Raw genomic sequence first — 12,065 nt, 5'->3', positions numbered from 1 at the left:
GGTAAATTTTCTTGTGTAAATGTTCTTATGTAAAAAAAGTGCTGGTAAAACAAGAGTTATGTTTGAAGGTGTTTCTGGAAGAAATAAGCATTGGAAAGGACTGAGTCAAGAGACCTGCCCTCACCATTGTGAGTGGGCATCTCGCAGTCCTTGGGTTCTAAATGAAGCAAGGAGGGCAAATTTTCTCCTCTCTTTCTTCTTACCTACAAACATTGAAGCTTCTGGCTCTCAAGCCTCCATGCTATGAAATTTAAATGGTGGTTCCCTGCTTCTTAGGTTTTTGGCCTCAGACTTGGACTAACACCATCAGCTTACCTAGTTTTGAGCTTTAATCCCCAGTCTGAGTTGTAGCACTGGCTTTGCAGGTTGTCTAGGTTACAGATAGCAGATTGTGTAACCAGGCAAGCCCATTACCATAATGGAAGTCTTCCTATATGCATAACAAGTGACCCTGGAAAACACTGATTTGAAATGCTCAGTTGACTTACACACAAACATTTATCAAGAGTAAATGTCATTTTACAGGATCTGGTTGGGGAAAATAAGGATGTGGAAATGAGGAAATGGAGGGCAGACTATAAATTATACGGGGATTTTCAGCTGAGTAGGAGTAGCACCCTTCACTGACACACTGTTCAACAATCAGCTGCACAATAGTGGTTACTCAGGAGAACCCTAACAACTAAAATGTCTTACCACAGGCAAGGAAACTGAAAGATGTTTTGTATAAATCCTGATATCTGGTGTCAAAACATGCTATGCTCATCTTCCTTAATGGGGAGATACAGAAGGTGTTATGAAAGTCATTCTTTCATTAATATAACCTAGCCCCCAAAGGATGTAATTTTTAATAAGAAATTTAAACAAACCCACGTTACATGCCCATATAGTTTTAGTTTTTTGTTCAGAGAAATTTGTATAACTTCACAGGTCCAACTAGAATAATTCAAGGACTATTACCCACTGGGGTAACTGGGTAGTGAGATGCAGAGGCTCAGCTTATCTGCAGTGCAGATGACCATTTCCAGAACTGTGAGCAATGCCTTGTGCAGAAAAGCCATTTCCCAACACACAGAAGTGCCAAGAAGTGAAACTTATAGATCCACGAGGAGAAACATGGGGACTACTCATGTCTAAGGTCATGGTGTGAGTCAGCAATCAGGGCCCTGCAAAGAAATCTTCTTTCTAATGGCTTATTGGACACTGGGTATGTTCACCCTTGTATGTATTAGCCATTGAACAAACATAGGAATATGTAAGGAGGTAAGAGATGTCCCTTAAGTCTCAACATTCAAAAAACTAAGATCATAGCATCAGGTTCCATCACATCATGCAAATAGATGGGGAAAAAGTGGAAACACTGACAGACTTTATTTTCTTGGGCTCCAAAATCACTGTGTACAGTGACTACAGCCATGAAATTAAAAGACACTTGCTCCTTGGAAAGAAAGCTATGGCAAACTAGGACAGGGTATTAAAAAGCAGAGACATCACTTTGACAACAAGGGTCTGTATAGTCAAAGCTATGGTTTTTCCAGTAGTCATGTATTGATGTGAGAGTTGGACCATAAAGAAGGTTGAGCACCAAAGAACTGATGCTTTCAAACTGTGGTGCTGAAGAAGACTCTTGAGAGTCCCTTGAATTTCAAGGAGATCAAACAAGTCAATCCTAAAGGAAATCAACCCTGAACATTCATTGGAAGGACTGATGCTGAAGCTGAAGCTCCAATTCTCTGGCCACCTGTTGTGAAGAGCTGACTTATTGGAAAAAGACTCTGATGCTGGGAAAGACTGAAGGGAAAAGGGGAAGGTGGTGGAAGAGGATGAGATGGCTAAATAGCATCACTGAATCAGTGGACATGAATCTGAGCAAACTCTGGAGATATGCCTCAGACAGAATAAAGAATGGGTGAAAATGGTAGTTTCAGAAACTCTGAATTTTTTTTTAATCTGCATCTGGAGATTCCTGCAATGTAAAGTGAGGGAAAAAAAAAAGATGATACATGGAGGGCAGCAGTTGGTTTACACTGAGCGTCTCTTTATTTCTGATTATTTCTTTACAATCATCTACCCAGGGATAGCTCCAACATGTGGGTCACAAGCTTGAATCCACCTTCAGAAGTTTAGGTTTATAATTCTTACTCTGTAGGACACATGTACACAAATTCCATTACTGCTCAGCATCAGCTATTCCCTCTGCAGTCCTGCACCCCTGCAGGATCACTTTCCCTTTTTACATTCACACTGAGCAAATGTCTGAAACCATGGGTCTCTTTTCCCTTCACAAAGTACCAGTAATATAGATTTCAGTTTCCAAATGCTCAGAAGAAAGCTTCTGATCGATGCACCCAACTAGGCAGAGGTGTTACTGCCATATGTGATGGGCTCAGGATGATCGAATGTGTCCTCTCCACAGTGAGGACAGGGGCTGGAACTAATCCAGATGGTCCTGGGACGTCCCAAGTCCTTCAGAATCTCAAGCAGTTCAGCTCGACACTGAGCAAGTCTCCCCATTTGGAGGATTCCCAGAGAGCTGAAACTCTCCTGAGGGACAGGGTACAGTTCTTGACATAAACTGGGCAGCGCCGAGGTGTGTCGAAGCATCTTATCCATGATGGCCATGGAGAGGAAGTTTCCACGTATGCTAAAGAAATTAAGCTGGAAACAGTGGCTCAGGGCAGGCAGGATGGCCTCAAGTTGCGAATCCATGATCCCACACTGATCTAAGTACAGTTCCTGGAGGGTGGCTGCAACTTTCTCCAGCAGACCTGGAAGGAGCTCAGGACTAGAGTAGGTCAGGGTGACACCACTCAGATCCAGGCCCTTTAGCTGACTGATATTCGGACACTGGGAAAGATGGATCAAGTCTGAATTCGTAAGGAGGCAGTGAGTTATTCCAAGGGTGTCCAAGGGGTTTGTCAGGCACCTGGGGAGAAGTAGAATTATAATGTCTTAAAAACTGGGGTGGAAGGTGACCTCAAGGTGAGAGACAAGAAATTTGCTAAAGGCCAAGGGTGGTCTGTCCGTCTGATAATGATCATTACCCAGAATTCCCAGTCTCATTTAAGCCTGAGTCCTTTAACATTCACAGTATGTCTGGATCAAGTTCACAGAACCTGGAAAACTCTCTTTCCTCATCTATGTAGTAGAGTAAAACACATTCCGCTTCCTTATGAGTATGAATGAAGATCATAGAATGGACTAGAACAAGCTCACAGCAGAGCCCGACATCTTGTCTCAATCAACAATGGGCATCACTGAATGTTAATAGTAAGAGACATACTTAAAATGCTTCCTACTCAGACTTCCTTCCACCCATGCCTGGGCCCCAGGCATACCCAGAAGCCAGGTGAGGTTTCTGGGTGACATGCATAGAGGACCAGTCTGGGCAAGGCCTCACAACATCCCATGAAGATGGCACTTTGCAGGGTCTCACATCCCTGCATTAGCTGCAAGCCATCTACCAGCTTTTATGATCCCTTTGGCTCCTATTCTACTACTATCACCTCCAGAATCATGCATTTCCCATATATCAATTATCTTATCTGGAGCAAAAAGCCTTTTACAGACAGGGAATTTGAGACAGGCTTGTTGTGATCACAAAAGTGTTAAGCACAGAGCTTTGGTTTAGAAATGTTCAAACATGGAGTTTTCCCTCTTTAATTTCCCCTTCTCTTACCTATTTTCAAGTCATCTAAATTAAGATATCCCTTCTTAAGGAAGAAATCATATACCCAACCACTAGATCCTAAAGCTTAGTCTATAGAGCTACCTACAAGGTGTCCCTTTCCAGAGCCTCTATCCAGCTTGAACACCTACCTTGATTTGGGTGGTTATGTGATACCACAGTTCAGAACAGAACAGCAAAGGAGATAGTATGCTTGACATTCTAGAGGGTTTTGGGTTTTTGTTTTTTTTGACCAATAAATAAAGTGTTGCTTTTTTTTTTAATAGTCTGTGCATGGCCTGCGTTCTTGACCCTTTAGCACCTTCTCCCAGTCAGTGCACCTGAGGCTTCTGTGGCAGGGGTTTGTCATTCCCCTCCTAGGGTGCCTGAACTCTTTCCCCAGGGGCTAGGCACAAAATATCAAGTAGGAGCTTTTGCTCCTTGCTTCTAAACTTTGCCAGCCACTGTGCCTCAACCTCTGCATGTCCCCCTACCCCGACCTTTCTTCTGATGTAGATAAAGAAATACTGCAAGCCTATATCTTATAGCCCTCCTGTAATTTGGAGGGCTATGAAAATTTTGAGGAGAAGGGGGTGACAGAGGTTGAAATGGTTGGATGGCATCATCAACCTAATGGACATGAGTTTGAGCAAACTCCAAGAGATAGTGAAGGACAGGGAAGCATGGTGTGCTGCAGTCCATGGGGTCACAAAGAGTTGTACATGACTGAACGACTGAACAACAGCACGAAAATTCTAGGGAAATTCTCCTTTGATACCCTATCCTGTTTTCCCTGCCCTGGCCCCTGGGCTCTAAGAGTGCAAGCTTCCCCAACTCAGATACCAGGGAAACCGAGTTCTGTGCCTGGAGGGGAGGGGGGTGGTGAGTTGTGTTCACTGTTACCTGGCCAGTGGTGCACACTCACCTGAGCATCTGGTCCAGGCATCCTTCCAGGAAGAAGGCAGATTCCAGAAAGAGATCCTGGAGGTAGTGCAGCCTGAGGAACTGAGAAGTAATTTGGACAACATGCTGCTCCTCCTGATCTTCAAGTGTGGATATGTCTGTGTGAGAGAGAAGGAGTCTCTGCATATTGCTCATCTGGCCCAGGAGAGGAGCAAACACAGCCAGGCTGGACAGCCGCCAGGTACAATGTACTCGCACCTCCTCAACACAGTCCAGCTGCACCATACTCAGGATCTTCATAATATTGTCTCTGGGCATTGACTCTATCTTTAGTTTCTTACAGCACAGGTGTATGGAAGCTTTCCTCTCCTCCACCCATCTCATGAGGTAGGTGAGGAATCCATCCATGGTCCTTCCATTGATGTGAAGTTCTATGAACACCTCCAAGGGACCCAAAGTCTGATGTGTCCTTGGCCTCTTCTTAGCCACTGGTTCTTCTAATGAGCTTGAGGACACCTGGACACTGGATCCAGACCACATTCTCCAGAAGTCCTGGCCAGTATTTCTTAAATCCAGCACTTGCAGTTTGCACCTCCTGTGGGGGGAAGAGTAGATTGGTAGAGATGGTTTCAAGATCCACCAAAATAAAACCACAGCCTCAGAATTTAGGCGATACTCAGACATCCCACCTGAGCTTTTACTTCACATTCTCGACATTTCCCTCTTCTTCCCTCTCTGCCTCAGTTTCCTGCATCTCCTCTTCCCCTTCCATCTTTCCTTTTATCCACTTCTACACCTTCCTTAAGCATCACCAGAAGGAGGCAGCAGAGAAGGCAATGGCACCCCACTCCAGTACTCTTGCTTGGAAAATCCCATGGATGGAGGAGCCTGGTGGGCTTCTGTCTATGGGGTCGCACAGAGTCAGACACGACTGAAGCAACTTAGTAGCAGCAGCAGCAGAAGGAGGCAGAAAGTGTACTTTCAGGTTCCCTTGCATCTTAGGCACTCCTACACTTCCTGAAAACATTTCCCAGAGTGTGTTCAGCAATGGCTAAGTCTCTGTACTTCCTCATTGGCATCATCAGAAGCCTCTGGTCTATCCCTTGGCCATTCACACTCTGACCTCAGCTGTCTCTTCAAAGACTCCCCTGACTCTACCAGTCTACTTCAATCAGACTCACCTGGGTTGATCCTTCTGGGAAAGCAGGACATCAAGTCCATCCAGCATTGCTTGTAAGGTTCCCAGGTGAGGCATCTCCATCAGTCCCCCCAGAGGCAGGCGGACAAAGGGCCAAGCTTGCACCATGGCCTTCAGTGTCTCTCTGCAACTCCCATAGAAGGCTTCCATGAAGAGTGGGGGGAAGAGCTCGATGGGCAGATACTCCAGAGCAGAAATGGCCAAGGCCTCATCCCTCAGCAGGCTCAACACCGCTTGGTCCAGGAGTCTGGGTGGATTCCAGATACTCATTCTGACTCTGCTCAAAAAGAATCCTGTGGAAACTTGCAGGAAAGAAGGCAAGCATGAGCACCCTTTCACTGGTATTCCCATTCTTCAGAGGAACCAACTCATAGCCATATCCACTGCTCCCATGGGGCTGGAAAACTCAGGGATCAAACATTGGTGTCCAGCATTACAGGCAGATTCTTTACCATCTGAGCCACGAAGGAAGCCCAGAAGACCCCCAGTTTACCAGAATTTTACTCTAGTTTTCATGGGTGAAAATCCATAATGCTGCTTCTACAGGGACCAGAGCAAGAATTTCATAAGTACTAAGGAGGAAGAAGCCCAAACACTTGCCCATCAATTTCCATTCACTGCTTTGCTTTATTATGATGAACTGGGAAGTGGATACCCCAAGCCTGAAGGCTGACCCTAATTATTTTGGTGAAAACTTTAACACTTTCTTAGGGTCCTGCTGCTGCTGCTGCTGCTGCTAAGTCGCTTCAGTCATGTCTGACTTTGGGCGACCCCATAGACGGCAGCCCTGGAGAGGGCAATGGCACCCCACGCCAGCACTCTTGCCTGGAAAATCCCATGGACGGAGGAGCCTGGTGGGCTGCAGTCCATGGGGTTGCGAAGAGTCGGACACGACTGAGTGACTTCACTTTCACGCATCGGAGAAGGAAATGGCAACCCACTCCAGTGTTCTTGCCTGGAGAATCCCAGGGATGGGGGAGCCTGGTGGGCTGCTATCTATGGGGTTGCAGAGAGTCAGACATGACTGAAGCGACTTAGCAGCAGCATAGACGGCAACACAGACGGTCTTCCCAACACAGGGATTGAACCCTCATCTCATTATGTCTCCTGCATTGGCAGGCAGGTTCTTTACCACTAACAAGGTGCAGCAGATGGGGATCCATCTGCCAATACAGAGACATGGGTTCGATCCCTAGTCCAAGAAAATTCCACATGCTGCAGAGCAACTGAGTCAGTGTGCCATAACTACCAAGCCCACATGCTGCAGTTACTGAAGCCCATGCATCTACAGCCTATGCTCTGAAATAAGAGAAGCCAATGCACTGAAAAGCTTGTGCGCTGCAATCAAGAGTAACCCTTGCTAGGTGCAACCAGAGAAAACCCGAGCAAATGAAGCTAATGGAGACATAGCAACGCCAAAAAACAAAAACAAAAACAAAAACATGGATAAAGACTAACTAAAAAAATCTCTCCCTGCCATCCTGAGCTATATGACACAATTCAAGACCACTGACCATAGATAAGGTAAGAGAGTCCTTAACTAAGGTCAGTAACTTACCAACTCTGATGTGGTTGTCAGGATGGGCTCAGTCCTAAGACTGGATGAGATCCCAGATAGTAATTCCAGAAGGCAAAGTTTCTGCATCTTTTCTTTGGTGCCTGAGACTTTTAAAGGCCTTTTTAATAACATCTTCCCCCTTGCCCAACTACAAACAGCCAACCAGAAAGTGGTGCCTGATTAGATTCCAGACTGTCCATCAGATTAATCCTGATTGGGTTTTTGCCTATAACCAGTTGAATTGATTGAATCCAATATCATTCAGGAGAGTTTAAATGAGGGGAGGAGAGCCACAGACTCAACCATTGATTCACTCCAGGAACATTGATTGAGTTTTACTATTAGGGTGTGTTATAGCCAAGGGTGTGAGACAAGGAAGAAATTGTTTCCAGATATTGGATGGGAAATTAGAAAACATCAGTTTGGGAGGGTATTTGGTCAAAATAATAAAAATGTTCCAGAATTAAAACAGCTTCAAATAGATATTAAGAAGAGGTGGCAAGAATACAGAGAAGAACTATACAAAAAAGATCTTCATGACCCAGATAACTACAATGGTGCGATCACTCACCTAGGGCCAGACATCCTGGAATGCGAAGTCAAGTAGGCCTTAGGAAGCATCACTATGAACAAAGCTAGAGGAGGTGATGGAATTCCAGTTGAACTATTTCAAATCATAAAAGATGATGCTGTGAAAGTGCTGCACTCAACATGCCAGCAAATTTGGAAAACTCAGCAGTGGCCACAGGATGGGAAAAGGTCAGTTTCCATTCCAATCCCAAAGAAAGGCAATGCCAAAGAATGTTCAAACTACTGCACAATTGCACTCATCTCACATGCTAGCAAAGTAATCCTCAAAATTCTCCAAGCCAGGTTTCAACAGTATGTGAACTGTGAACTTCCAGATGTTCAAGCTGGATTTAGAAAAGGCAGAGGAAGCACAGATCAGATTGCCAACATCCACTGGATCATCAAAAAAACAAGAGTTCCAAAAAACATCTGCTTCTGCTTTATCGACTATGCCAAAGCCTTTGACTGTGTGGATCACAACAAACTGGAAAATTCTTAAAGAGATGGGAATACCAGACCACCTGTCCTGCCTCCTGAGAAATTTGTATGGCAGTCAAGAAGCAACAGTTAGAACTGGACATGGAACAACAGACTAGTTCCAAATTGGGAAAGGAGTACATCAAGGCTGTATATTATCACCCTGCTTATTTAACTTACATGCAGAGTACATCACGTGAAATGCAGAGCTGGATGAAGCACAAGCTGGAATCAAGATTGCCGGGAGAAATATCAATAACCTCAGATATGCAGATGACACCATTCTTATGGCAGAAAGCGAAGAAACACTAAAAAGCCTCTTGATGAAAGTGAAAGAGGAGAGTGAAAAAGCTGGCTTAAAACTCAACATTCAGAAAACTAAGATCATGGCATCCAGTCCCATCACTTCATGGCAAATAGATGGGGAAATAATGGAAACATTGAGAGACTATTTTTGGGGGCTTCAAAATCACTGCAGATGGTGACTGCATCATGAAATTAAAAGATGATTGCTTCTTGGAAGAAAGGCCATGACCAGCCTAGACAGCATATCAAAAAGGAGAGACATTGCTTTGCCAACAAAGGTCTGTCTAGTCAAAGCTATGGTTTTTCCTAGTCATGTACGGATGTGAGAGTTGGACTATGAATAAAACTGAGCACTGAAGAATTAATGCTTTTTAACTGTGGTGTTGGAGAAGACTCTTGAGAGTCCCTTGGACTGCAAGGAGATCCAATCAGTCAATCTTAAAGGAAATCATCCCTGAATATTCATTGGAAGGACTGATGCTGAAGCTGAAACTTCAGAATTTTAGCTACCTGATTCGAAGAACTGACTCATTGGAAAATACCCTGATGCTGGGAAAGATTGAAGACAGGAGAGGAAGGGGACAACAGAGGATGACATGATTGGATGGCATCACCGACTCAATGGACATGAGTTTGAATAGGTTCCAGGAGTTGGTGATGGATAGGGAAGCCCAGCGTGCTGCAGTCCATGGGGTCGCAAAGAGATGGACATGACTGAGCGACTGAACTGAACTGAATCATTCCCAAAGAAAGCATCATAAACTTATCTATATCAAGTTGTCACTTAGGTGTGGTATCAGAAACACAGCAGATCATGAGGCTATTCAGGGAGCAAGAGTAATGCAACTGGTGATGTGCTTGGTTAAGTGGTGATATGCGGGGTTAAGTCATGGTAGCATTTGCCTATAAAGCCATCTGGTCCTGGACTTCTGTTTTTTGGACGCTTTAAAGCCACAGTTTCAATTATAGTACTTATGATTTGGCTGTTTATATTTTCCATTTCTATCTTTGTGTAGTCTTGGATGGTTGTACCTTTCTAAGAATTTGTCCATTTCTTCTAGGTTGTCCATTTTATTGGCTTATAGTTGCTTTCAGGAGTCTCTTAATTCTGTCCATTTCTGTGGTGTCAGTTGTAACTTCTACTTTATCATTTCTAATTTCATAGATTTGAGTCCTATTGGCTTTTTTCTTGATGAATCTGGCTAAATAAAGGTTTATCAGTTTTTCAAAAAATCAGCTTTTAGTTTCATTGATCTCTTTTATTGTTTTCTTCATCTCCGTTTCGTTTATTTGTGATCTGATATGATCTTTATCTGATTTTTACTTCTACTAACTTTGGGGTTTGCTTGTTCTTCTCTTTCTAGTTGCTTCAAGTTTAAGGTAAGGTTGTTTATTTGACATTTGTCTTGTTTCCTCAGGTTAGGTTGTGTTGCTATAAATGTGTCTCTTAGAACTGCTCTTGCTACATTGCATTGCTTTAGATCATTGTGATTTAAAGGTCATTGTCTCTAGGTTTTTTTTAAGTATCCTCTCTGATTTTTTTGGTGATCAATTGGTTGTTTTGTAATGTATTGTTTAGTCTCTACGTGTTTGTGCTTCTTTTTTTTTTTTTTTTCCGTTTTCCCCTGTATTTGATTTCTAATATCATTGCAATATGATCTTAAAAGATGCTTAATATGATTTCAATTTTCTTCAGTTAACCAAGGCTTGATTTGTGCCCAAAGATGTTATCTATCCTGAAGAATGTTCCATATGAACTTGAGAAGAAACTGTATTCTGTTGCTTTTGGAGGGAATGTTCCACAAATTTCAAGTTCGTCTTGTCTAATGTGCCATTTAAGGCATGTGTTTCCTTATTGATTTTCTCCCTGGATGATCTGTCCATTGTTATCTGTCCGCTGTTAAAGTTCCCACTATTATTGTATTGCTGTTTATATCCTCTTTTATGGCTCTTAGTCTTTGCCTTATATATTGAGGTACTCCCATTTTTGGTGCATATATATTTGCAATTGTTATACCTTCTTCTTAGGTTGATCGCTTATCATTATGTAGTGTCCTTCCTTGTTCTTGTAACAGTCTTTATTCTCTGATGTGAGTATCATTACTGTGGCTTAAAAAAAGCCTGTTGCATAGTCTAATTCTATCCCCTTACTTTCTAGTCTGTATTTGTCCCTAGGTCTGAAGTGGATCTCTTGTAGACAGCATATATATGGGCCCTGTTTTTGTATTCATTCAGCCAATCTATGTCTTTTGATTGGAGAATTGAATCCATTTATATGTAAAGTAATTATTGGTATGTGTGTTCCTATTAACAATTTTTTAATTGTTTTTGATTTGTTTTTGTTGGATTTTTTTCTTCCCTTCCTCTTCTGTTTTCTGCTCTTGTGATTTGATTTGCTGCCTATCTTTAGTGTTGTGTTTGGATTGCTTTTTCTTTTTTTGTTTGTGTATCTTTTGTAGCTTTTTAGTTTGCAGGTCTCATGAGATTCTGAAGTCTATATATACAAGTTTGTTTTAAGTTATTGGTCCATTGCTTCTCGGCCTTTTGGCTAAGATCAAGTGTAAGTTACTGGTCCCTTTCTCACCTAGAGGAGTTCCTTTAGCATTTGTTTTGAACAGCTGGTTTGGTGCTGCTGAATTCTTTCAGCTTTTGCTTCAATGTAAAGCTTTTGGTTTCTCCATGAAATCTGTATGAAAGTCTTGATTAGAGCATTCTTGGTTGCAGGTTTTTCCCTTTCATCACTTGAAACATATGCCACTCCCTTCTGACCTGCAGAGTTTCTGCTAAAAATCAGCTGATAACCTTATGGTGATTCCTTTGTGTGCTGTTTGTTGCTTTTAATATCTTTTCTTTGTCTTTAATTTTTTTTTCAGTTTTACTAATATATGTTGCCACATTCTTCCTTGGTTTCCTACTGTATGGGACTCTGTGATTCCTGGACTTTAGTGAGTATTTCACTTCTCATGTTAGTGAAGTTTTCAGTTATAATCTCTTCAAATACTTTCTCAGGAACTTTCTCTTTTCCTTCCTCTACTGGGACCCCAATAATGCGAATGTTGGTCCATTTAATTAAGTCCCAGAGGTCAACATTGTCTTTGTCCTCTTTTCCTTTTATTCTTTTTTCTTTATTCTCTTCTGTGGCAGTGATTTCCACCTTTCTGTCTTCTAGCTTACTTATTCATACTTCTGCCTAAGTTACTCTTAGGTAACAGACTTCTTCTAGTGTATTTTTTCATTTCACTTATTACATTGTTATCTCAGTGTGTGCTTTAAATCTTTTAGCTCCTTGTTAAACATTTCTTGTTTCTTCTTGATCTATGCCTCCATTCTTTTTCTGAGATTTTGGGTCATCTTTACAATCATTACTGTACATTCTTTTTCAAGTT

General features: G+C 42.5%; 1 protein-coding gene across 1 annotated transcript; it reads right to left on the bottom strand.

Annotated features, from left to right (window-relative positions):
• Positions 1 to 2,352: 2,352 nt before the first annotated feature.
• LOC139176283 (PRAME family member 27-like) lies at positions 2,353 to 6,038 on the bottom strand. The gene is made up of 3 exons (XM_070767686.1): positions 5,752 to 6,038; positions 4,593 to 5,165; positions 2,353 to 2,926 (listed from the first exon to the last, which is right to left on the bottom strand). The coding sequence occupies exons 1-3, from the start codon at positions 6,036 to 6,038 to the stop codon at positions 2,353 to 2,355; spliced, it is 1,434 nt and encodes a 477-aa protein (XP_070623787.1).
• Positions 6,039 to 12,065: the final 6,027 nt, after the last annotated feature.

The sequence above is a fragment of the Bos indicus genome, chromosome 16 (genome assembly GCF_029378745.1).
Source record: "Bos indicus isolate NIAB-ARS_2022 breed Sahiwal x Tharparkar chromosome 16, NIAB-ARS_B.indTharparkar_mat_pri_1.0, whole genome shotgun sequence".
NCBI lineage: Eukaryota > Metazoa > Chordata > Mammalia > Artiodactyla > Bovidae > Bos > Bos indicus.
The sequence above is the reverse complement of the archived record's forward strand: the minus strand, read 5'-3'. Positions and strand labels throughout refer to the sequence as shown.

What these genes read in the sequence shown, in the direction of transcription:
- LOC139176283 (XM_070767686.1), bottom strand. Translation starts at nt 6,038, where the DNA reads ATGAGTATCTGGAATCCACCCAGACTCCTGGACCAAGCGGTGTTGAGC. An exon ending in TCCCAGAAGGATCAACCCAG is followed by an intron (nt 5,166 to 5,751) that starts GTGAGTCTGATT and finishes TTCCCCCCACAG; the next exon opens with GAGGTGCAAACTGCAAGTGC. An exon ending in TGCCTGGACCAGATGCTCAG is followed by an intron (nt 2,927 to 4,592) that starts GTGAGTGTGCAC and finishes ACTTCTCCCCAG; the next exon opens with GTGCCTGACAAACCCCTTGG.